At 53.6% G+C, this 26,449-nt stretch overlaps 1 protein-coding gene and 1 long non-coding RNA gene across 2 annotated transcripts in view; both read left to right on the top strand.

The window, feature by feature from the left end:
* LOC144740349 (suppressor of fused homolog) overlaps nt 1-14,019 on the top strand; it is a 60,847-nt gene extending 46,828 nt beyond the window's left edge. Inside the window, exons 11-14 of the mRNA XM_078623220.1 lie at nt 394; nt 3,814-3,947; nt 11,954-12,022; nt 13,855-14,019. Of these exons, the coding sequence (XP_078479346.1) occupies nt 394; nt 3,814-3,947; nt 11,954-12,022; nt 13,855-13,938 (288 nt within the window). The 3' untranslated portion in view covers nt 13,939-14,019. The remainder of the gene's footprint in view (nt 1-393; nt 395-3,813; nt 3,948-11,953; nt 12,023-13,854) is intronic.
* On the top strand, nt 4,551-4,846 carry LOC144740350 (uncharacterized). Its single transcript, XR_013589620.1, has 3 exons — nt 4,551-4,597; nt 4,638-4,705; nt 4,786-4,846. It is a non-coding gene; the product is annotated as an uncharacterized LOC144740350 (long non-coding RNA).
* Nucleotides 14,020-26,449: the final 12,430 nt, after the last annotated feature.

Below are 26,449 nucleotides of genomic sequence, written 5' to 3'. Positions count from 1 at the left end.
GTGGGTGGGTGAGTGAGTGGGTGGATGAGTGGGTGGGTGGGTGAGTGGGTGGGTGAGTGGGTGGGTGAGTGGGTGGGTGGGTGGGTGGATGAGTGGGTGGGTGGATGAGTGGGTGGGTGGGTGGGTGGGTGGATGAGTGGGTGGGTGGGTGGGTGGGTGGGTGGGTGGATGAGTGGGTGGGTGAGTGGGTGGGTGGGTGAGTGAGTGGGTGGGTGGGTGAGTGAGTGGGTGGGTGGGTGAGTGGGTGGGTGGGTGGGTGAGTGGGTGAGTGAGTGGGTGAGTGAGTGGGTGGGTGAGTGGGTGGGTGGGTGAGTGGGTGGGTGGGTGGGTGGGTGGGTGGGTGGGTGGGTGGGTGAGTGGGTGGGTGGGTGGGTGGGTGAGTGACTGGGTGAGCGTGTTGGTGAGAAAGTGAGTGAGCTGGTGAGTGACTGGGTGGGCGAGTGAGTGGGTGGGTGGGCGGGTGAGTGGGTGGGTGGGCGGGTGAGTGGGTGGGTGGGCGGGTGAGTGGGTGGGTGGGCGGGTGAGTGGGTGGGGTGGGCGGGTGAGTGGGTGGGTGGGCGGGTGAGTGGGTGGGTGGGTGAGTGAGTGAGTGGGTGGGTGGGTGGGTGGGTGGTAGAGTGAGTGAGTGGGTGGGTGGGTGGGTGGGTGAGTGGGTGGGTGGGTGGGTGGGTGAGTGGGTGGGTGGGTGGGTGAGTGGGTGGGTGGGTGGGTGGGTGGGTGAGTGGGTGGGTGGGTGGGTGAGTGGGTGGGTGGGTGAGTGAGTGAGTGGGTGGGTGAGTGGGTGAGTGAGTGGGTGGGTGAGTGGGTGGGTGGGTGAGTGGGTGGGTGGGTGAGTGGGTGGGTGAGTGAGTGGGTGGGTGGGTGGGTGGGTGGGTGAGTGAGTGGGTGGGTGAGTGGGTGGGTGGGTGGGTGAGTGAGTGGGTGGGTGAGTGAGTGAGTGGGTGGGTGAGTGAGTGGGTGGGTGAGTGAGTGGGTGGGTGGGTGAGTGAGTGGGTGGGTGGGTGGGTGGATGAGTGGGTGGGTGGGTGAGTGGGTGGGTGGGTGGGTGGGTGGATGAGTGGGTGGGTGGGTGAGTGGGTGGGTGAGTGAGTGGGTGGGTGGGTGGGTGAGTGAGTGGGTGGGTGGGTGGGTGAGTGGGTGGGTGGGTGAGTGGGTGGGTGGGTGAGTGGGTGGGTGAGTGGGTGGGTGAGTGGGTGGGTGGGGTGGGGGTGAGTGGGTGGGTGGGTGGGTGGGTGAGTGAGTGAGTGGGTGAGTGAGTGAGTGGGTGAGTGAGTGGTGGGGTGAGTGAGTGGGTGAGTGAGTGGAGTGGGTGGGTGGGTGGGTGACTGGGTGAGCGTGTTGGTGAGAAAGTGAGTGAGCTGGTGAGTGACTGGGTGAGCGAGTGAGTGGGTGGGTGGGCGGGTGAGTGGGTGGGTGGGGCGGGTGAGTGGGGTGGGTGGGCGGGGGTGAGTGGGTGGGTGGGTGGGTGGGTGGGTGGGTGAGTGAGTGAGTGAGTGGGTGGGTGGGTGGGTGGGTGGGTGAGTGGGTGGGTGAGTGGGTGGGTGAGTGAGTGGGTTGGTGGGTGAGTGAGTGAGTGGGTGAGTGGGTGGTAGAGTGAGTGAGTGGGTGGGTGGGTGAGTGAGTGGGTGGGGTGAGTGAGTGGGTGGGTGGGTGGGGTGAGTGAGTGAGTGAGTGGGTGGGTGGGTGGGTGGGTGAGTGGGGTGAGTGGGTGGGTGGGTAGAGTGAGTGAGTGAGTGAGTGAGTGGGTGGGGTGGGTGAGTGGGTGGGTGGGTGGGTGGGGGGGTGGGTGAGTGGGGTGGGTGAGTGAGTGAGTGGGTGGGTGGGTGGGTGGGTGAGTGGGTGGGTGGGTGGGTGGGGTGGGTGGAGTGGGTGGGTGGGTGGGTGAGTGGGTGGGTGGGTGGGTGAGTGGGTGGGTGAGTGGGTGGGTGGGTGGGTGAGTGGGGGGGTGGGTGGGGTGAGTGGGTGGGTGGGTGAGTGGGTGGGTGGTGGGGGTGGGTGAGGTGGTGGGGGGTGAGTGGGGTGGGTGGGTGGGTGAGTGGGTGGGTGAGTGAGTGGGTGGGGTGGTGAGTGGGTGAGTGAGTGGGTGAGTGGGTGGGGTGGTGGGTGGGTGGGTGGGTGGGTGAGTGGGGTGGGGGTGAGTGAGTGAGTGGGTGGGGTGGGTGGGTGGGTGAGAGTGGGTGGGTGAGTGGGTGGGTGGGTGGGGGGGGGTGGTGAGTGGGTGGGGTGGGTGGGTGGGTGGGTGGGGGGGGTGGGTGGGTGGTGAGTGGGTGGGTGGGTGGGTGGGTGGGTGGGTGGGTGAGTGGGTGGGTGGGTGAGTGGGTGGGTGGGTGAGTGACTGGGTGAGCGTGTTGGTGAGAAAGTGAGTGAGCTGGTGAGTGACTGGGTGAGCTGGTGAGTGACTGGGTGAGCGAGTGAGTGGGTGGGTGGGCGGGTGAGTGGGTGGGTGGGTGGGTGAGTGGGTGGGTGGGTGGGTGAGTGGGTGGGTGGTTGGGTGAGTGGGTGAGTGAGTGGGTGGGTGAGTGGGTGGGTGGGTGAGTGGGTGGGTGGGTGGGTGAGTGAGTGGGTTGGTGGGTTGGTGAGTTGGTGGGTGGGGGTGGGTTGGTGAGTGAGTGAGTGAGTGGTTGGGTGAGTGGGTGAGTGGGTGGTAGAGTGAGTGAGTGGGTGGGTGGGTGAGTGAGTGGGTGGGTGGGTGGGTGAGTGAGTGAGTGGGTGGGTGGGTGAGTGAGTGAGTGGGTGAGTGAGTGGGTGGGTGGGTGGGTGGGTGATGGGAGGGTGGTGGGTGGGTGAGCGGTGGGGTGGGTGGGTGGGGTGGAGTGGGTGGGTGGGTGGGGTGAGTGGGTGGTGGGTGGGTGGGTGAGTGGGTGGGTGGGTTGGTGAGTGGGTTGGTGAGTGGGTGGGTGGTGGTGAGTGGGTGAGTGAGTGAGTGGTTGGGTGAGTGGGTGGGTGGGCGATCGGGCGGGTGAGCGAGTGAGTGGGTGTGTAAGTGAGTGGGTGGGTGAGTGGGTTGGTGAGTAAGTGGGGCGGCGAGTGACTGGGTGGGTGAGTGGGTGAGTGGGTGAGTGACTGGGTGAGCGTGTTGGTGAGTGACTGGGTGAGCTGGTGAGTGACTGAGTGAGTGACTGGGTGAGCTGGTGAGTGACTGGGTGAGTGAGTAAGTGAGTGACTGGGTGAGCGTGTTGGTGAGTAAGTGAGTGAGCTGGTGAGTGACTGGTGAGGCGAGCGAGTAGAGTGGGGTGAGCGTGTGAGTGACTGGGTGAGTGACTGGGCGAGCGAGCGAGTGACTGGGTGAGCGTGTTGGTGAGTGGTGTGAGTGACTGGGTGAGCTGGTGAGTGACTGGGTGAGTGACTGGGCGAGCGAGCGAGTGACTGGGTGAGTGACTGGGAGAGTGACTGGGCGAGCGAGCGAGTGGGTGAGCTGGTGAGTGACTGGGTGAGTGACTGGTGCGAGCGAGCGAGTGAGTGGGGTGAGGCGAGTGGTGAGCTGGTGAGTGACTGGGGTGAGTGACTGGGTGAGTGACTGGGTGAGTGACTGAGCGAGCGAGTGAGTGGGGTGAGCGAGTGGGTGAGTGGGTGAGTGACTGGTGAGTGACTGGGCGAGCGAGTGGGTGAGCGAGTGGGTGAGCTGGTGAGTGACTGGGGTGAGTGACTGGGCGAGCGAGCGAGGTGAGTGGGTGAGTGACTGGGTGAGCTGGTGAGTGACTGGGTGAGTGACTGGTGTGAGTGACTGGGTGAGTGACAGGGCGAGCGAGCGAGTGAGTGGGTGAGCGAGTGGGTGAGCGTCACGCTGGCCGTGTCTCCCGCGTGCAGGGGCAGGCTGCGGTCACGGAACGACACTTCACCTTCAAGATGTGACGGGGGACGCTGCGGTCACTCTCGTCAGCCCCGGGGTGGAGGGAGCAGTCGTCACCTCCCTCCACCCCCTACGTCTCACAGGGGCCTGGCTGCAGGTAACGGGGGGGGGGGGGGGGGGGGGTGAGTAGGTGAGTGAGTAGGTGAGTGAGAGGTAGGGTGAGTGAGTAGGTGTGTGAGTGTGTGAGTAGGTGAGTGAGTGAGTAGGTGATGAGTGAGTAGGTGAGTGAGTGAGTGAGTAGGTGAGTGAGTGAGTGAGTAGGTGAGTGAGTAGGGTGTGAGTGAGTGAGTAGATGAGTGAGTAGGTGAGGGAGTAGGTAAGTAGGTGAGTGAGTAGGTGAATGAGTGAGTAGGTGAATGAGTGAGTAGGTGAGTGAGTAGCTGTGTGAGTGAGTGAGTAGATGAGTAGGTGAGGGAGTAGGTGAGTGAGTAGGTAAGTAGGTGAGTGAGTAGGTGAGTAGGTGAGTGAGTAGGTAAGTAGGTGAGTGAGTAGGTGAGTAGGTGAGTGAGTGAGTAGGTGAGTGAGGGAGTAGGTGAGTAGGTGACGTGAGGAGTAGGTGAGTGAGTGAGTAGGTGAGTGAGTGAGTAGGTGAGTGAGTAGGTGAGTGAGGGAGTAGGTGAGTAGGTGAGTGAGTGAGTAGGTGAGTGAGTGAGTAGGTGAGTGAGTAGTGTGGTGAGTGAGTGAGTAGATGAGTAGGTGAGGAGTAGGTGAGTGAGTAGGTAAGTAGGTGAGTGAGTAGGTGAGTAGGTGAGTGAGTGAATGAGTAGGTGAGTAGGTGAATGAGTAGGTGAGTGAGTAGGTGAGTGAGTAGGTGAGTGAGGGAGTAGGTGAATGAGTAGGTGAGTAGGTGAGTGAGTGAGTAGGTGAGTGAGGGAGTAGGTGAGTAGGTGAGTGAGTGAGTAGGTGAGTGAGTGAGTAGGTGAGTGAGTGAGTAGGTGAGTGAGTAGGTGAGTGAGGGAGTAGGTGAGTAGGTGAGTGAGTGAGTAGGTGAGTGAGTGAGTAGGTGAGTGAGTGAGTAGGTGAGTGAGTAGGTAAGTAGGTGAGTGAGTAGGTGAGTAGGTGAGTGAGTGAGTGAGTAGATGAGTGAGTAGGTAAGTAGGTGAGTGAGTAGGTGAGTAGGTGAGTGAGTGAGTAGGTGAGTGAGGGAGTAGGTGAGTAGGTGAGTGAGTGAGTAGGTGAGTGAGTGAGTAGGTGAGTGAGTGAGTAGGTGAGTGAGTAGGTGAGTGAGGGAGTAGGTGAGTAGGTGAGTGAGTGAGTAGGTGAGTGAGTGAGTAGGTGAGTGAGTAGGTGTGTGAGTGAGTGAGTAGATGAGTAGGTGAGGGAGTAGGTGAGTGAGTAGGTAAGTAGGTGAGTGAGTAGGTGAGTAGGTGAGTGAGTGAGTAGGTGAGTGAGGGAGTAGGTGAGTAGGTGAGTGAGTGAGTAGGTGAGTGAGTGAGTAGGTGAGTGAGTGAGTAGGTGAGTGAGTAGGTGAGTGAGGGAGTAGGTGAGTAGGTGAGTGAGTGAGTAGGTGAGTGAGTGAGTAGGTGAGTGAGTAGGTGTGTGAGTGAGTGAGTAGATGAGTAGGTGAGGGAGTAGGTGAGTGAGTAGGTAAGTAGGTGAGTGAGTAGGTGAGTAGGTGAGTGAGTGAATGAGTAGGTGAGTAGGTGAATGAGTAGGTGAGTGAGTAGGTGAGTGAGTAGGTGAGTGAGTAGGTGAGTGAGTAGGTGAGTGAGTAGGTGAGTGAGGGAGTAGGTGAATGAGTAGGTGAGTGAGTAGGTGAGTGAGTAGGTGAGTGAGGGAGTAGGTGAATGAGTAGGTGAGTAGGTGAGTGAGTGAGTAGGTGAGTGAGTAGGTGTGTGAGTGAGTGAGTGGGTGAGTGAGTGAGTAGGTGAGTGAGTGAGTAGGTGAGTGAGTAGGTGTGTGAGTGAGTGAGTAGGTGAGTGAGTGAGTAGGTGAGTGAGTAGGTGAGGGAGTAGGTGAGTGAGTAGGTGAGTAGGTGAGTGAGTGAATGAGTAGGTGAGTAGGTGAATGAGTAGGTGAGTGAGTAGGTGAGTGAGTAGGTGAGTGAGTAGGTGAGTGAGTAGGTGAGTGAGGGAGTAGGTGAATGAGTAGGTGAGTGAGTAGGTGAGTGAGTAGGTGAGTGAGGGAGTAGGTGAATGAGTAGGTGAGTAGGTGAGTGAGTGAGTAGGTGAGTGAGTAGGTGTGTGAGTGAGTGAGTGGGTGAGTGAGTGAGTAGGTGAGTGAGTGAGTAGGTGAGTGAGTAGGTGTGTGAGTGAGTGAGTAGGTGAGTGAGTGAGTAGGTGAGTGAGTAGGTGAGGGAGTAGGTGAGTGAGTAGGTGAGTAGGTGAGTGAGTGAATGAGTAGGTGAGGGAGTAGGTGAGTGAGTAGGTGAGTAGGTGAATGAGTAGGTGAGTGAGTAGGTGAGTGAGGGAGTAGGTGAATGAGTAGGTGAGTAGGTGAGTGAGTGAGTAGGTGAGTGAGGGAGTAGGTGAGTAGGTGAGTGAGTAGGTGAGTGAGTAGGTGAGTGAGGGAGTGAGTAGGTGAGTGAGGGAGTAGGTGAGTAGGTAAGTGAGTTAGTAGGTGAATGAGTAGGTGAGTGAGTAGGTGAGTGAGTGAGTAGGTGAGTAGGTAGGTGAGTTAGTAGGTGAATGAGTAGGTGAGTGAGTAGGTGAGTGAGTGAGTAGGTGAGTGAGTGAGTAGGTGAGTGAGGGAGTAGGTGAGTGAGTAGGTAAGTAGGTGAGTGAGTAGGTGAGTAGGTGAGTGAGTGAATGAGTAGGTGAGTAGGTGAATGAGTAGGTGAGTGAGTAGGTGAGTGAGGGAGTAGGTGAATGAGTAGGTGAGTAGGTGAGTGAGTGAGTAGGTGAGTGAGGGAGTAGGTGAGTAGGTGAGTGAGTAGGTGAGTGAGTGAGTAGGTGAGTGAGTAGGTGAGTGAGTAGGTGAGTGAGTAGGTGAGTGAGGGAGTGAGTAGGTGAGTGAGGGAGTAGGTGAGTAGGTAAGTGAGTTAGTAGGTGAATGAGTAGGTGAGTGAGTAGGTGAGTGAGTGAGTAGGTGAGTAGGTAGGTGAGTTAGTAGGTGAATGAGTAGGTGAGTGAGTAGGTGAGTGAGGGAGTAGGTGAATGAGTAGGTGAGTGAGTAGGTGAGTGAGGGAGTAGGTGAATGAGTAGGTGAGTAGGTGAGGGAGTAGGTGAGTGAGTAGGTGAGTGAGTAGGTGAGTGAGTGAGTAGGTGAGTGAGTAGGTGAGTGAGTAGGTGAGTGAGTAGGTGAGTGAGGGAGTGAGTAGGTGAGTGAGGGAGTAGGTGAGTAGGTAAGTGAGTTAGTAGGTGAATGAGTAGGTGAGTGAGTAGGTGAGTGAGTGAGTAGGTGAGTAGGTAGGTGAGTTAGTAGGTGAATGAGTAGGTGAGTGAGTAGGTGAGTGAGTGAGTAGGTGAGTGAGTGAGTAGGTGAGTGAGGGAGTAGGTGAGTGAGTAGGTAAGTAGGTGAGTGAGTAGGTGAGTAGGTGAGTGAGTGAATGAGTAGGTGAGTAGGTGAATGAGTAGGTGAGTGAGTAGGTGAGTGAGGGAGTAGGTGAATGAGTAGGTGAGTAGGTGAGTGAGTGAGTAGGTGAGTGAGGGAGTAGGTGAGTAGGTGAGTGAGTAGGTGAGTAGGTGAGTGAGTGAGTAGGTGAGTGAGTGAGTAGGTGAGTGAGTAGGTGAGTGAGTAGGTGAGTGAGGGAGTAGGTGAGTAGGTAAGTGAGTGAGTAGGTGAGTGAGTAGGTGAGTGAGTGAGTAGGTGAGTAGGTAGGTGAGTTAGTAGGTGAATGAGTAGGTGAGTGAGTAGGTGAGTGAGTGAGTAGGTGAGTAGGTAGGTGAGTTAGTAGGTGAATGAGTAGGTGAGTGAGTAGGTGAGTGAGTGAGTAGGTGAGTAGGTAGGTGAGTTAGTAGGTGAGTGAGTAGGTGAGTGAGTGAGTAGGTGAGTAGGTGAGTGTGGGGTGAGCGGGTGAGTGACCTGTGTGTGTGTGTACACTGTGTGTGTGTAGGTGTGTGTGTGTACACTGTGTGTGTGTAGGTGTGTGTGTATGTGACCTGTGTGTGTGAGTGTGTAGGTGAGTGAGTGTGTGGGTGAGCGGGTGAGTGACCTGTGTGTGTGTGTGTACACTGTGTGTGTGAGTGTGTAGGTGAGTGAGTGTGTGGGTGAGTGTGGGTGAGCGGGTGAGTGACCTGTGTGTGTGTGTACACTGTGTGTGTGTGTACACTGTGTGTGTGTGTACACTGTGTGTGTAGGTGAGTGTGTGTGTACACCGTGTGTGTGACCTGTGTGTGTGTACTGTGTGTGTGTGTGTACACTGTGTGTGTCACTGTGTGTGTACACTGTGTGTGTGTGTGTGTGTCACTGTGTGTGTGTGTGTCACTGTGTGTGTGTGTATACACTGTGTGTGTGTCACTGTGTGTGTGTGTGTCACTGTGTGTGTGTGTCACTGTGTGTGTGTCACTGTGTGTCACTGTGTGTCACTGTGTGTGTGTGTGTCACTGTGTGTGTGTCACTGTGTGTGTGTCACTGTGTGTGTGTCACTGTGTGTGTGTGTGTCACTGTGTGTGTGTCACTGTGTGTGTGTCACTGTGTGTGTGTGTGTCACTGTGTGTGTGTGTGTCACTGTGTGTGTGTGTGTCACTGTGTGTGTGTGTGTCACTGTGTGTGTGTCACTGTGTGTGTCACTGTGTGTGTGTGTCAGTGTCACTGTGTGTGTCACTGTGTGTGTGTGTGTCACTGTGTGTGTGTGTGTCACTGTGTGTGTGTGTCACTGTGTGTGTGTGTCACTGTGTGTGTGTGTCACTGTGTGTGTCACTGTGTGTGTGTGTCACTGTGTGTGTGTGACACTGTGTGTGTGTCACTGTGTGTGTGTGTCACTGTGTGTGTGTCACTGTGTGTGTGTCACTGTGTGTGTGTGACACTGTGTGTGTGTGTGTCACTGTGTGTGTGTGTGTCACTGTGTGTGTGTGTGTCACTGTGTGTGTGTGTGTCACTGTGTGTGTGACACTGTGTGTGTGTGTGTCACTGTGTGTGTGTGTGTCACTGTGTGTGTGTGTGTCACTGTGTGTGTGTGTGTCACTGTGTGTGTGTGTGACACTGTGTGTGTGACACTGTGTGTGTGTCACTGTGTGTGTGTGTGACACTGTGTGTGTGTGTCACTGTGTGTGTGACACTGTGTGTGTGTCACTGCAGGTGCTGCTGCCCACTGAGCGTGTGTGTCACTGTGTGTGTGTGTCACTGTGTGTGTGTGTGTCACTGTGTGTGTGTCACTGTGTGTGTGTGTGTGTCACTGTGTGTGTGTGACACTGTGTGTGTGACACTGTGTGTGTGACACTGTGTGTGTGTCACTGTGTGTGTGTCACTGTGTGTGTGTGTCACTGTGTGTGTGTCACTGTGTGTGTGTCACTGTGTGTGTCACTGTGTGTGTGTCACTGTGTGTGTGTCACTGTGTGTGTGTGTCACTGTGTGTGTGTCACTGTGTGTGTGTGTGTCACTGTGTGTGTGTGTGTCACTGTGTGTGTGTCACTGTGTGTGTGTCACTGTGTGTGTGTGTGTCACTGTGTGTGTGTCACTGTGTGTGTGTCACTGTGTGTGTGTCACTGTGTGTGTGTCACTGTGTGTGTGTGTGTCACTCTGTGTGTGTGTCACTGTGTGTGTGTGTCACTGTGTGTGTGTGTCACTGTGTGTGTGTGTGTGTCACTGTGTGTGTGTGTGTGTCACTGTGTGTGTGTGTGTGTCACTGTGTGTGTGTGTGTGTCACTGTGTGTGTGTGTGTCACTGTGTGTGTGTGTGTCACTGTGTGTGTGTGTGTGTCACTGTGTGTGTGTGTGTGTCACTGTGTGTGTGTGTGTCACTGTGTGTGTGTGTGTCACTGTGTGTGTGTGTGTGTCACTGTGTGTGTGTGTGTCACTGTGTGTGTGTGTGTCACTGTGTGTGTGTCACTGTGTGTGTGTCACTGTGTGTGTGTCACTGTGTGTGTGTCACTGTGTGTCACTGTGTGTGTGTCACTGTGTGTGTGTGTGTGTCACTGTGTGTGTGTGTGTCACTGTGTGTGTGTGTGTCACTGTGTGTGTGTGTGTCACTGTGTGTGTGTGTGTCACTGTGTGTGTGTGTGTCACTGTGTGTGTGTGTGTGTCACTGTGTGTGTGTGTGTGTCACTGTGTGTGTGTGTGTGTCACTGTGTGTGTGTGTGTGTCACTGTGTGTGTGTGTGTGTCACTGTGTGTGTGTGTGTGTCACTGTGTGTGTGTGTGTGTCACTGTGTGTGTGTGTGTGTGTCACTGTGTGTGTGTGTGTCACTGTGTGTGTGTGTGTCACTGTGTGTGTGTGTGTCACTGTGTGTGTGTGTGTCACTGTGTGTGTGTGTGTCACTGTGTGTGTGTGTGTCACTGTGTGTGTGTGTGTCACTGTGTGTGTGTGTGTCACTGTGTGTGTGTGTGTCACTGTGTGTGTGTCACTGTGTGTGTGTCACTGTGTGTGTGTCACTGTGTGTGTGTCACTGTGTGTGTGTCACTGTGTGTGTGTCACTGTGTGTGTGTGTGTCACTGTGTGTGTGTGTGTCACTGTGTGTGTGTGTGTCACTGTGTGTGTGTGTGTCACTGTGTGTGTGTGTGTCACTGTGTGTGTGTGTGTCACTGTGTGTGTGTGTGTCACTGTGTGTGTGTGTGTCACTGTGTGTGTGTCACTGTGTGTGTGTCACTGTGTGTGTGTCAGTGTGTGTGTGTCACTGTGTGTGTGTCAGTGTGTGTGTCACTGTGTGTGTGTGTGTGTCACTGTGTGTGTGTGTGTGTCACTGTGTGTGTGTGTGTGTCACTGTGTGTGTGTCACTGTGTGTGTGTCACTGTGTGTGTGTCACTGTGTGTGTGTCACTGTGTGTGTGTCACTGTGTGTGTGTCACTGTGTGTGTGTCACTGTGTGTGTGTCACTGTGTGTGTGTCACTGTGTGTGTGTCACTGTGTGTGTGTCACTGTGTGTGTGTCACTGTGTGTGTGTGTGTCACTGTGTGTGTGTGTGTCACTGTGTGTGTGTGTGTCACTGTGTGTGTGTGTGTGTGTCACTGTGTGTGTGTGTGTGTGTCACTGTGTGTGTGTGTGTGTGTCACTGTGTGTGTGTGTCACTGTGTGTGTGTGTGTGTGTCACTGTGTGTGTGTGTCACTGTGTGTGTGTCACTGTGTGTGTGTGTCACTGTGTGTGTGTGTCACTGTGTGTGTGTGTGTCACTGTGTGTGTGTGTGTCACTGTGTGTGTGTGTGTCACTGTGTGTGTGTGTGTCACTGTGTGTGTGTGTGTCACTGTGTGTGTGTGTGTCACTGTGTGTGTGTGTGTCACTGTGTGTGTGTGTGTCACTGTGTGTGTGTGTGTCACTGTGTGTGTGTGTGTCACTGTGTGTGTGTGTGTCACTGTGTGTGTGTGTGTGTCACTGTGTGTGTGTGTGTGTCACTGTGTGTGTGTGTGTCACTGTGTGTGTGTGTGTCACTGTGTGTGTGTCACTGTGTGTGTGTCACTGTGTGTGTGTCACTGTGTGTGTGTCACTGTGTGTGTGTCACTGTGTGTGTGTCACTGTGTGTGTGTCACTGTGTGTGTGTCACTGTGTGTGTGTCACTGTGTGTGTGTGTGTCACTGTGTGTGTGTGTGTCACTGTGTGTGTGTGTGTCACTGTGTGTGTGTGTGTCACTGTGTGTGTGTGTCACTGTGTGTGTGTCACTGTGTGTGTGTCACTGTGTGTGTGTGTGTCACTGTGTGTGTGTGTGTCACTGTGTGTGTGTGACACTGTGTGTGTGTCACTGTGTGTGTGTGTGTCACTGTGTGTGTGTGTCACTGTGTGTGTGTGTCACTGTGTGTGTGTGTCACTGTGTGTGTGTGTGTCACTGTGTGTGTGACACTGTGTGTGTGTGTGTCACTGTGTGTGTGTGTCACTGTGTGTGTCACTGTGTGTGTGTGTCACTGTGTGTGTGTCACTGTGTGTGTGTCACTGTGTGTGTGTGTGTGTCACTGTGTGTGTGTCACTGTGTGTGTGTGTCACTGTGTGTGTGTCACTGTGTGTGTGTCACTGTGTGTGTGTGTGTGTCACTGTGTGTGTGTCACTGTGTGTGTGTGTCACTGTGTGTGTGTCACTGTAGGTGCTGCTGCCCACTGAGCGTGCGGACGAGCTGCTCAGGGACCTGGAAGAGCTCCCGGGCCTCGAAGAGGTGCGCACACGCTCACCCTCACGCTCACCCACACACACGCTCACCCACACGCTCACCCACACGCTCACCCACACGCTCACCCACACGCTCACCCACACACACGCTCACCCACACGCTCACACACACGCTCACCCACACGCTCACCCACACGCTCACCCACACACACGCTCACCCACACGCTCACACACACACACGCTCGCCCACACGCTCACCCACACGCTCACCCACACGCTCACACACACGCTCACACACACGCTCACACACACGCTCACCCACACGCTCACCCACACGCTCACCCACACGCTCACACACACGCTCACACACACGCTCACACACACGCTCACACACACGCTCACCCACACGCTCACACACACACACGCTCGCCCACACGCTCACCCACACGCTCACCCACACGCTCACACACACACTCACCCACACACACGCTCACCCACACGCTCACCCACACGCTCACCCGCACACACGCTCACCCACACGCTCACCCACACGCTCACCCACACGCTCACACACACGCTCACCCACACGCTCACCCACACGCTCACCCGCACACACGCTCACCCGCACACACGCTCACCCGCACACACGCTCACCCGCTCGCTCACCCGCACACACGCTCACCCACACACGCTCACCCGCACGCTCGCTCACCCACACGCTCACCCACTCACCCACTTTCCACACGCTCACCCACACGCTCACTCACCCACACGCTCACTCACCCACACGCTCACTCACCCGCACGCTCACCCGCACACACGCTCACCCGCACACACGCTCACCCGCACGCTCACTCACCCACACGCTCACCCACTCACCCACTTTCCACACGCTCACCCACACGCTCACTCACCCACACGCTCACTCACCCGCACGCTCACCCGCACACACGCTCACCCGCACACACGCTCACCCGCACACACGCTCACCCGCACACACGCTCACCCGCTCACCCGCTCACCCGCACACACGCTCACCCGCACGCTCACCCGCTCGCTCACCCGCACGCTCACCCACACGCTCACCCACACACACGCTCACCCGCACGCTCACTCACCCACACGCTCACTCACCCACACGCTCACCCACACGCTCACCCACACGCTCACCCACACCCACGCTCACCCACACGCTCACTCACCCACACGCTCACCCACTCACCCACTTTCCACACGCTCACTCACCCACACGCTCACCCACTCACCCACTTTCCACACGCTCACCCACACGCTCACTCACCCGCACGCTCACTCACCCACACGCTCACCCACACGCACGCTCACCCACACGCTCACTCACCCAGACAAAGATGGCCGGGCGTGGTGGTGCTGGCCACCCACCCACCCCCTCTGTGTGTGTAGCCACAGTGCCGGTAGCCTTCATAGGCGCTGCTGCTGCTGACAGCACTTGCCCCTATAGTCTGTTAGAGGCTACACGGGGGATCTTTGTCTTTGTGTGTGGGGGAGTGAGTGAGTAGCTGAGTGAGTGACTGAGTGAGTGACTGAGTGAGTAGGTGAGTGACTTAGTGAGTAACTGAGTGGCTGAGCGAGTGAGTAGGTGAGTGACTGAGCGAGTGGCTGAGTGAGTAGGTGAGTGAGTGGGTGAGTAGGTGCGAGTGTGTCTGTGTGTGACACTGGGGAGACAAAGATGGCCGGGCGTGGTGGTGCTGGCCACCCACCCACCCCCTCTGTGTGTGTAGCCACAGTGCCGGTAGCCTTCATAGGCGCTGCTGCTGCTGCTGCTGCTACTACGATCAGCACTTGCCCCAGCGGTCTGTTGAGGCTACGCGGGGGACCTTTGCCTGTGTCTGTGTGCAGGTGAACCTGCCGCGTGAGTTCCGGTGGCCAGAGATGAAACTCGCCATCACCGTCCTGCCGGACGCCGACTTTGACTCACACTGACACGGACTTTGTGATCCCCCTCGCACACAGACACACACAGAGACACACAGAGAGACACAGTGAGAGAGACACAGAGAGAGACACAGACACAGAGAGAGAGAAACTCACAGAGAGACACGCAGAGAGAGACACTCACACAGAGACACACAGAGACACACACAGAGACACACAGAGACACACAGAGAGAGACACAGAGACACAGAGACACACAGAGACACACAGAGACGCACATAGACACACAGAGACACACAGAGACACACAGAGACACACAGAGACACACAGAGACACACAGAGACACACAGAGACACACAGAGACACACACAGAGAGACACACAGAGATGAAACTCGCCATCACCGTCCTGCCAGACGCCGACTTTGACTCACACTGACACGGACTTTGTGATCCCCCTCGCACGCAGACACACACAGAGACACACAGAGAGACACAGTGAGAGAGACACAGAGAGAGAGAGACACAGAGAGAGAGAAACTCACAGAGAGACACGCAGAGAGAGACACTCACAGAGAGACACACAGAGACACACACAGAGACACACAGAGACACACAGAGAGACACACAGAGAGACACAGAGACACACAGAGACACACAGAGACGCACATAGACACACAGAGACACACAGAGACACACAGAGACACAGAGACACACAGAGACACACACAGAGAGACACACAGAGACACACAGAGACACACAGAGACACTCACAGAGAGACACAGACACACACAGAGAGACACACACAGACACACACAGAGACACACAGAGACACACACAGACACACACAGAGAGAGACAGTGAGAGAGACACAAAGACACACAGAGAGACGCAGAGACACACAGAGAGAGACACACAGAGACACACACAGAGACACACAGAGAGAGACACAGAGAGAGAGAGACACTCACAGAGAGACACACAGACACACAGAGAGACACACACAGACACACACAGAGAGAGACAGTGAGAGAGACACACAGTGAGAGAGACACAAAGACACACAGAGAGACGCAGAGACACACAGAGAGAGACACACACAGAGAGACACACAGAGACACGCAGAGACACGCAGAGAGAGACACGCAGAGAGAGCTAACACAGACACACAGAGACACACAGAGACACACACAGAGACACACATGTTGGGGTGTGTGGTGGTGGTGTGGGGTGTGTGTGTGGGGTGGTGGTGTGGGGGTGTGTGTGTGTGGGGGGTGTGTGTGTGTGTGTGGTGGTGTGTGTGTGGTGTGTGTGGTGGTGGTGGTGTGTGTGTGTGTGGTGGTGTGTGTGGTGGTGTGTGTGTGTGTGTGGTGGTGTGTGTGGTGGTGTGTGTGGTGGTGTGTTGGTGTGTGTGTGTGGTGGTGTGTGGTGGTGTGTGTGTGTGTGGTGTGTGTGTGTGTGGTGGTGTGTGTGGTGGTGTGTGTGTGTGGTGGTGTGTGTGTGGTGTGTGTGTGGTGTGTGTGGTGGCGTGTGTGTGTGGTGGTGTGTGGTGGTGTGTGTGTGTGGTGGTGTGTGTGGTGGTGTGTGTGGTGGTGTGTGTGTGTGGTGGTGTGTGTGGTGGTGTGTGTGTGTGGTGGCGTGTGTGTGTGGTGGCGTGTGGTGGTGTGTGTGTGTGTGTGGTGGTGTGTGTGTGGTGGTGTGTGTGTGTGGTGTATGTATGTGTGTGGTGGTGTGTGTGTGTGGTGTGTGTGTGTGGTGGTGGTGTGTGTGTGTGGTGGTGGTGGTGGTGTGTGTGGTGGTGGTGGTGGTGTATGTGTGTGGTGGTGGTGTGTGTGTGGTGGTGTATGTGTGTGGTGGTGTGTGTGTGGTGGTGTGTGTGTGTGGTGGTGTGTGTGTGTGGTGGTGTGTGTGTGGTGGTGTGTGTGGGGGTGTGTGTGTGTGGGGGTGTGTGTGTGTGTGGGGGTGTGTGGGGGTGGGGGTGTGTGTGGGGGTGTGTGGGGGTGTGTGTGGTGGTGTGTGGGGGTGTGTGTGGTGGTGTGTGGTGGTGTGTGGGTGTGTGTGGTGGTGTGTGTGGTGGTGTGTGTGTGTGGTGGTGTGTGTGGTGGTGTGTGTGTGTGGTGGTGTGTGTGTGGTGGCGTGTGTGGTGGTGGGTGTGTGTGTGTGGTGATATGTGTGTGTGGTGTGTGTGTGGTGGTGTGTGTGTGGTGGTGTGTGTGTGCGTGGTGGTGTGTGTGTGTGGTGTGTGGGTGCGTGGTGGTGTGTGTGTGTGTGTGTGGTGGTGTGTGTGGTGGTGTGTGTTGGTGTGTGTGTGTGGTGGTGTGGTGTGTGTGGTGGTGTGTGTGTGTGTGGTGTGGGTGCGTGGTGTGTGTAGGTGGTGTGCGTGGTGGTGTGTGTAGTGTGGGTGCATGGTGGTGTGTGTGTCTGTGTGTGGTGTGTGTGTCAAAACGAAAAGGGCCTTTTGGGTGTCCTCTGGTCAAAGTTTGTAGCAGCTCACAATGTGTGTGCCTTTTGTTTTTTTTACTACACCCGGTGAAATAAAGACATCGTTTCTAGCGGTTGTCGTTTGCTGCCTGAATCGCGCCGTATCCAACACGACACGAACGGTCCATTTAGATTCGAAGTTTTCGATTGCAACACAAGCAAATCGTCATCTGGTGGGAAAACCACAGCAAGATTTGTTAAACTGGTAGGAAGCACCTGGTTCCACCGGCCCACAGGGGATTATTGTGTCCGTCCGTCGTACAGGGAGGGGCTGGGTGGGGAGGGAGGGGCTGTGTGGGGAGGGAGGGGCTGGGTGGGGAGGGTGGGGCTGTGTGGGGAGGGAGGGGCTGGGTGGGGAGGGAGGGGCTGGGTGGGGAGGGTGGGCAGGGTGGGGCTGTGTGGGGAGAGGGGCTGGGTGGGGAGGGAGGGGCTGTGTGGGGAGGGAAGGGTGGGGCTGTGTGGGGAGGGAGGGGCTGGGTGGGGAGGGAGGGGCTGGGTGGGGAGGGAGGGGCTGGGTGGGGAGGGAGGGGCTGGGTGGGGAGGGTGGGGCTGGGAGGATGGGGAGGGGCTGGGTGGGGCTGGTGGGAGGGGTGGGGCTGGGTGGGGAGGGTGGGGCTGGGAGGATGGGGAGGGGCTGGGTGGGGCTGGTGGGAGGGGTGGGGCTGGGTGGGGAGGGGCTGGTCACCCGGTGGTGTCCTTATAAAACTCAACGTTTCACCTACTCACGCCGGCGTGTGCCCGCCCTCACAGTCGGGCATATTTGCGGAATACACCACGTTGCCCTGGCCGTTGTTGACCCTGCAGGCCATTGACAGAGCAACCCAACACGTTCCTACCAGCTCCCTCCGCAGCAGGAATGTGTTTGCCAAGCCAGATCTATGCCTGAACACAGACAGAGATATTCACAATATCATAGCCAAGCGAGATCTACGCTTGAACACACAGACAGAGATATTCACAATATCATAGCCAAGTCAGATCCATGCTTGAACACAGACAGAGATATTCACAATATCATAGCCATGCCAGATCTACGCTTGAACACACAGACAGAGATATTCACAATATCATAGCCAAGCCAGATCCATGCTTGAACACACAGACAGAGATATTCACAATATCATAGCCAAGACAGATCTACGCTTGAACACAGACAGAGATATTCACAATATCATAGCCAAGCGAGATCTACGCTTGAACACACAGACAGAGATATTCACACTATCATAGCCAAGCCAGATCCACGCTTGAACACACACACACAGATATTCACACTATCATAGCCAAGCGAGATCTATGCTTGAACACACACAGAGATATTCACAATATCATAGCCAAGCCAGATCTACGCTTGAACACACAGACAGAGATATTCACACTATCATAGCCAAGCCAGATCTACGCTTGAACACACACACAGAGATATTCACAATATCATAGCCATGCCAGATCTACGATTGAACACACAGACAAAGATATTCACAATATCATAGCCAAGCTAGATCTACGCTTGAACACACAGACAGAGATATTCACAATATCATAGCCAAGCCAGATCCACGCTTGAACACACAGACAGAGATATTCACAATATCATAGCCAAGCCAGATCTACGCTTGAACACACAGAGATATTCACAATATCATAGCCAAGCCAGATCCACGCTTGAACACACAGACAGAGATATTCACAATATCATAGCCAAGCCAGATCTACGCTTGAACACACACACAGAGATATTCACAATATCATAGCCAAGCTAGATCCACGCTTGAACACACAGAGATATTCACAATATCATAGCCAAGCCAGATCTACGCTTGAACACACAGACAGAGATGATCACAATATCATAGCCATGCCAGATCAATGCTTGAACACACAGACAGAGATATTCACAATATCATAGCAAAGCCAGATCCATGCTTGAACACACAGACAGAGATATTCACAATGTCATAGCCAAGCCAGATCTACGCTTGAACACACAGACAGAGATATTCACAATATCATAGCCAAGCCAGATCCACGCTTGAACACACAGACAGAGATATTCACAATATCATAGCCAAGCCAGATCCATGCTTGAACACACAGACAGAGATATTCACAATATCATAGCCAAGCCAGATCTACGCTTGAACACACAGACAGAGATATTCACAATATCATAGCCAAGCTAGATCCACGCTTGAACACACAGACAGAGATATTCACAATATCATAGCCAAGCCAGATCCATGCTTGAACACACAGACAGAGATATTCACAATATCATAGCCAAGCCAGATCAATGCTTGAACACACAGACAGAGATATTCACAATATCATAGCCAAGCTAGATCCACGCTTGAACACACAGACAGAGATATTCACAATATCATAGCCACGCCAGATCTACGCTTGAACACACAGACAGAGATATTCACAATATCATAGCCAAGCCAGATCCATGCTTGAACACACAGACAGAGATATTCACAATATCATAGCCAAGCTAGATCTATGCTTGAACACACAGACAGAGATATTCACAATATCATAGCCAAGCCAGATCTACACTTGAACACACAGACAGAGATATTCACAATATCATAGCCAAGCCAGATCCATGCTTGAACACACAGACAGAGATATTCACAATATCATAGCCAAGCCAGATCTACGCTTGAACACACAGACAGAGATATTCACAATATCATAGCCAAGCTAGATCTACGCTTGAACACACAGACAGATATTCACAATATCATAGCCAAGCCAGATCCACGCTTGAACACACACACAGAGATATTCACAATATCATAGCCAAGTCAGAACCACGCTTGAACACACAGACAGAGATATTCACAATATCATAGCCAAGCCAGATCCACGCTTGAACACACAGACAGAGATATTCACAATATCATAGCCAAGCTAGATCCACGCTTGAACACACAGACAGAGATATTCACAATATCATAGCCACGCCAGATCTACGCTTGAACACACAGACAGAGATATTCACAATATCATAGCCTAGCCAGATCCACGCTTGAACACACAGACAGAGATATTCACAATATCATAGCCAAGCTAGATCTACGCTTGAACACACACACAGAGATATTCACAATATCATAGCCAAGCTAGATCAACACTTGAACACACAGACAGAGATATTCACAATATCATAGCCAAGCCAGATCTACGCTTGAACACACAGACAGAGATATTCACAATATCATAGCCAAGCCAGATCCACGCTTGAACACACAGACAGAGATATTCACAATATCATAGCCAAGCCAGATCCACGTTTGAACACACTGACAGAGATATTCACAATATCATAGCCAAGCAAGATCCACACTTGAACACACAGACAGAGATGATCACAATATCATAGCCAAGCCAGATCTACACTTGAACACACAGACAGAGATATTCACAATATCATAGCCAAGCTAGATCCACGCCTGAACACACAGACAGAGATATTCACAATATCATAGCCAAGCCAGATCCACGCTTGAACACACACACAGAGATATTCACAATATCATAGCCAAGCCAGATCCACGCTTGAACACGCAGACAGAGATATTCACAATATCATAGCCAAGCTAGATCTACGCTTGAACACACAGACAGAGATATTCACAATATCATAGCCAAGCTAGATCTACGCTTGAACACACACACAGAGATATCCACAATATCATAGCCAAGCCAGATCTACGCTTGAACACGCAGACAGAGATGATCACAATATCATAGCCAAGCTAGATCTACGCTTGAACACACAGACAGAGATATTCACAATATCATAGCCAAGCCAGATCTACGCTTGAACACACAGACAGAGATTCACAATATCATAGCCAAGCTAGATCCACGCTTGAACACACATACAGAGATATTCACAATATCATAGCCAAGCCAGATCCACGCTTGAACACACAGACAGAGATATTCACAATATCATAGCCAAGCCAGATCCACGCTTGAACACACAGACAGAGATATTCACAATATCATAGCCAAGCTAGATTCACGCTTGAACACAGACAGAGATATTCACAATATCATAGCCAAGCCAGATCTACGCTTGAACACACAGACAGAGATGATCACAATATCATAGCCATGCCAGATCAATGCTTGAACACACAGACAGAGATATTCACAATATCATAGCAAAGCCAGATCCACGCTTGAACACACAGAGATATTCACAATGTCATAGCCAAGCCAGATCTACGCTTGAACACACAGACAGAGATATTCACAATATCATAGCCAAGCCAGATCCACGCTTGAACACACAGACAGAGATATTCACAATATCATAGCCAAGCCAGATCCACGCTTGAACACACAGACAGAGATATTCACAATATCATAGCCAAGCCAGATCCATGGTTGAACACACAGACAGAGATATTCACAATATCATAGCCACGCCAGATCTACGCTTGAACACACACACAGAGATATTCACAATATCATAGCCAAGCTAGATCTACGCTTGAACACACAGACAGAGATATTCACAATATCATAGCCAAGCCAGATCTACACTTGAACACACAGACAGAGATATTCACAATATCATAGCCAAGCCAGATCCATGCTTGAACACACAGACAGAGATATTCACAATATCATAGCCAAGCCAGATCCACGCTTGAACACACAGACAGAGATATTCACAATATCATAGCCAAGCCAGATTTACGCTTGAACACACAGACAGAGATATTCACAATATCATAGCCAAGCTAGATCCACGCTTGAACACACAGACAGAGATATTCACAATATCATAGCCTAGCCAGATCAACACTTGAACACACAGACAGAGATATTCACAATATCATAGCCAAGCCAGATCTACGCTTGAACACACAGACAGAGATATTCACAATATCATAGCCTAGCCAGATCTACGCTTGAACACACACACAGAGATATTCACAATATCATAGCCAAGCTAGATCTACGCTTGAACACACAGACAGAGATATTCACAATATCATAGCCAAGCCAGATCCACGCTTGAACACACACACAGAGATATTCACAATATCATAGCCAAGTCAGAACCACGCTTGAACACACAGACAGAGATATTCACAATATCATAGCCACGCCAGATCTACGCTTGAACACACAGACAGAGATATTCACAATATCATAGCCTAGCCAGATCCACGCTTGAACACACAGACAGAGATATTCACAATATCATAGCCAAGCTAGATCTACGCTTGAACACACACACAGAGATATTCACAATATCATAGCCAAGCTAGATCAACACTTGAACACACAGACAGAGATATTCACAATATCATAGCCAAGCCAGATCTACGCTTGAACACACAGACAGAGATATTCACAATATCATAGCCAAGCCAGATCCACGCTTGAACACACAGACAGAGATATTCACAATATCATAGCCAAGCCAGATCCACGTTTGAACACACTGACAGAGATATTCACAATATCATAGCCAAGCCAGATCCACACTTGAACACACAGACAGAGATGATCACAATATCATAGCCAAGCCAGATCTACACTTGAACACACAGACAGAGATATTCACAATATCATAGCCAAGCTAGATCCACGCCTGAACACACAGACAGAGATATTCACAATATCATAGCCAAGCCAGATCCAAGCTTGAACACACACACAGAGATATTCACAATATCATAGCCAAGCCAGATCTACGCTTGAACACACAGACAGAGACATTCACAATATCATAGCCAAGCCAGATCCACACTTGAACACACAGACAGAGATATTCACAATATCATAGCAAAGCCAGATCTACGCTTGAACACACAGACAGAGACATTCACAATATCATAGCCAAGCCAGATCCACGCATGAACACACAGAGATATTCACAATATCATAGCCAAGCCAGATCCACGCTTGAACACACAGACAGAGATATTCACAATATCACAGCCACCCTAAATCCATGCCTGAACAGACAAACAGAGGTCCTCTAAATATCATAGCCAAGTCAGATCCAAGCCTGAACACACAGGCAGACCTATTCAACACATCTCCTGGAACGAGAAGACTTCTACCCCGAGCCGTTATCTCCGACCCGTAGTTGCTTGTGCTGGACGATTTGGGGGAAATCTCCAATTGCGATATTTCTGACAGGTACTGTTTTTAAATCCTTTATATTAAGTTCGCTTGCGCGCTTACGACCGTGCAAATCTTTCGGTCGTTTTTTAACCCACTTCCCGTGATCCAATCGAGCTGACATTTTCCACACAGACTCGTTGTGCGTGACAATTAATGTTTACACTTTTTAGGACAAAAATATATTTAATTACCAATTGCTTAATGGTGCAATGCAATCATCTGACCCATAGGTGGCAGCCATCTCAAGCCAGAGGACGAGAGGACTCTAGCCGCCACGCATACAAAGGATTTATAGTGAAACACTTTGTTTTTACGGGTTACACTTGTTATGACGCGAGGTTTTGGTCCTGATGGAGTAGCTGGAACAGAGAGTGTCCAGGCTGAGAGGAATCGGCCACAATCTTCCTCGCTCGCCTCAGGGTCCTCGAGGTTTGGTAGATTGCAGCCAATCACCTTCTCAGCAGTGCGGATGATGATACGCTGCAGTCTGCTCTTGTCCTTGGCAGTGGCAGCAGCAGCGTACCAGATGGTGATGGAGGTGAGGATGGACTCAATGATGGCTGTGTAGTGACATAAGAGGGGAGGGGCTGCTGGGGGCTCTGGGACCCAGACGCTTAAGCTCCTTGGCGCCAGGCACTGGGGTCCCAGGCACCCCAGACAGTTAAGCCCCTTGGCGCCACCAACAGGGGGGGCTGTGTGTGCTCTGTGGGATATCTGGGGGCGCACACAACCCCACCCCTCGTTGGGGACGAGGCATAAAAGGGCAGCTCCCTGGACGATCAGGGCCAGTTGTAGCTCAAGACCCAAGACCCGCCATCTGAGGACCCTGGGACGCTGTGAGGGCCAGTGGTGGGACTCTGGAACTCCCGGCTCTACGTCGTTGTGAGGGCGAGTTCCAGAGAGTAGCCAGAGTAGTGTACCTAGGCTGCGTACCTAGGCTGCGTACCTAGGCTGCGTACCTAGGCTGCGCACCTAGGCTGTGTATCTAGGCTGTGTATCTAGGCTGTGTACCTAGGCTGTGTACCTAGGCAGTGTACCTAGGCTGCGTACCTAGGCTGCGTACCTAGGCTGCGTACCTAGGCTGTGTACCTAGGCTGTGTACCTAGGCTGTGTACCTAGGCTGTGTACCTAGGCTGTGTACCTAGGCTGTGTACCTAGGCTGTGTACCTAGGCTGTGTATCTAGGCTGTGTACCTAGGCTGTGTACCTAGGCTGTGTATCTAGGCTGTGTACCTAGGCTGTGTATCTAGGCTGTGTACCTAGGCTGTGTACCTAGGCTGTGTCTCTAGGCTGTGTATCTAGGCTGTGTACCTAGGCTGTGTATCTAGGCTGTGTACCTAGGCTGTGTATCTAGGCTGTGTACCTAGGCTGTGTACCTAGGCTGTGTACCTAGGCTGTGTCTCTAGGCTGTGTACCTAGGCTGTGTACCTAGGCTGTGTACCTAGGCTGTGTACCTAGGCTGCGTACCGAGGCTGCGTACCTAGGCTGCGTACCTAGGCTGTGTACCTAGGCAGTGTACCTAGGCTGTGTATCTAGGCAGTGTACCTAGGCTGTGTATCTAGGCTGTGTACCTAGGCTGTGTACCTAGGCTGTGTACCTAGGCTGTGTACCTAGGCTGTGTACCGAGGCTGCGTACCTAGGCTGCGTACCTAGGCTGTGTACCTAGGCAGTGTACCTAGGCTGTGTATCTAGGCAGTGTACCTAGGCTGTGTATCTAGGCTGTGTACCTAGGCTGTGTACCTAGGCTGTGTATCTAGGCAGTGTACCTAGGCTGTGTATCTAGGCTGTGTACCTAGGCTGTGTACCTAGGCTGTGTACCGAGGCTGCGTACCTAGGCTGCGTACCTAGGCTGTGTACCTAGGCAGTGTACCTAGGCTGTGTATCTAGGCAGTGTACCTAGGCTGTGTATCTAGGCTGTGTACCTAGGCTGTGTACCGAGGCTGCGTACCTAGGCTGCGTACCTAGGCTGCGTACCTAGGCTGCGTGCCTAGGCTGTGTATCTAGGCAGTGTACCTAGGCTGTGTGCCTAGGCTGTGTGCCTAGGCTGTGTACCTAGGCAGTGTACCTAGGCTGTGTATCTAGGCTGTGTATCTAGGCAGTGTACCTAGGCTGCGTACCTAGGCTGCGTACCTAGGCTGCGTATCTAGGCTGCGTACCTAGGCTGCGTACCTAGGCTGCGTATCTAGGCTGCGTACCTAGGCTGCGTACCTAGGCTGCGTACCTAGGCTGTGTACCTAGGCTGTGTATCTAGGCTGTGTACCTAGGCTGCGTACCTAGGCTGCGTACCTAGGCAGTGTACCTAGGCTGTGTACCTAGGCTGTGTATCTAGGCTGTGTACCTAGGCTGTGTACCTAGGCAGTGTACCTAGGCTGTGTACCTAGGCTGTGTATCTAGGCTGTGTACCTAGGCTGCATACCTAGGCTGCGTACCTAGGCTGTGTATCTAGGCTGCGTACCTAGGCTGCGTATCTAGGCTGTGTGCCTAGGCTGTGTACCTAGGCTGCGTACCTAGGCTGTGTACCTAGGCAGTGTACCTAGGCTGTGTACCTAGGCTGTGTACCTAGGCTGTGTACCTAGGCTGTGTATCTAGGCTGCGTATCTAGGCTGCGTATCTAGGCTGTGTATCTAGGCTGTGTACCTAGGCTGTGTACCTAGGCAGTGTACCTAGGCTGTGTACCTAGGCTGTGTATCTAGGCTGTGTACCTAGGCAGTGTACCTAGGCTGTGTACCTAGGCTGTGTACCTAGGCTGTGTACCTAGGCTGCGTACCTAGGCAGTGTACCTAGGCTGTGTACCTAGGCTGTGACAGAGTATCAGGACTGTTGGAGTGTTGGATTGTAATACAGAAGTTACCTCTGCAAGTGTCTCTGGAACCCGTAACATTTGGAGTCAGAAGTGGCCATGGAGACAAGAAGTAAGGCACGTACCTTCAGTCCTGACGGCGATTCGCCACTAAGTGGCGGTGGCGTCACCACGACGCTTGTGCCAGGCCAAGTGCACCTTGAGGCGACCACGTGAAGTGTCGAACGCCCGCTGGCAGGAGGTCACGGGGCAGACCCAGCAGGTGCCACGGGTCGACTGACCGGGATGACGGAGATGACTCACTCACCCACCCACCCACTCACCCACCCACTCACCCACCCACTCACCCACCCACTCACCCACTCACCCACCCACTCACCCACTCACCCACCCACCCACTCACCCACCCACCCACTCACCCACCCACCCACTCACCCACCCACCCACTCACCCACCCACCCACCCACTCACCCACCCACCCACCCACTCACCCACCCACCCACCCACTCACCCACCCACTCACCCACCCACCCACTCACTCACCCACCCACCCACCCACTCACCCACCCACCCACTCACCCACCCACTCGCCAACTCACCCTACTCACCCAACCCACATACCCAAACTGATGCGCACGTGCTCACAACAACAACCGCCATTCGCCACTAAGTGGCGGTGACGTCACCACGACGCTTGTGCCAGGCCAAGTGCACCTTGAGGCTGCCACGTGAAGTGTCGAACGCCCGCTGGCAGGAGGTCACGGGACAGACCCAGCAGGTGCCACGGGTCGACTGACCGGGATGACGGAGATGACTCACTCACTCACCCACCCACTCACCCACCCACTCACCCACTCACCCACCCACCCACTCACCCACCCACCCACTCACCCACCCACCCACCCACTCACCCACTCACCCACTCACTCACCCACTCACCCACTCACCCACTCACCCACTCACCCACCCACCCACTCACCCACCCACCCACTCACCCACCCACCCACTCACCCACTCACCCACTCACCCACTCACTCACCCACTCACTCACCCACTCACCCACCCACTCACCCACCCACCCACTCACTCACCCACCCACCCACTCACTCACCCACC

The sequence above is a fragment of the Lampetra planeri genome, unplaced genomic scaffold (genome assembly GCF_965212315.1).
Source record: "Lampetra planeri unplaced genomic scaffold, kcLamPlan1.2.h2 scaffold_208, whole genome shotgun sequence".
In the NCBI taxonomy this organism is placed as follows: Eukaryota; Metazoa; Chordata; class Hyperoartia; order Petromyzontiformes; family Petromyzontidae; genus Lampetra; species Lampetra planeri.
This window is presented reverse-complemented; position numbering and strand designations above follow the sequence as displayed.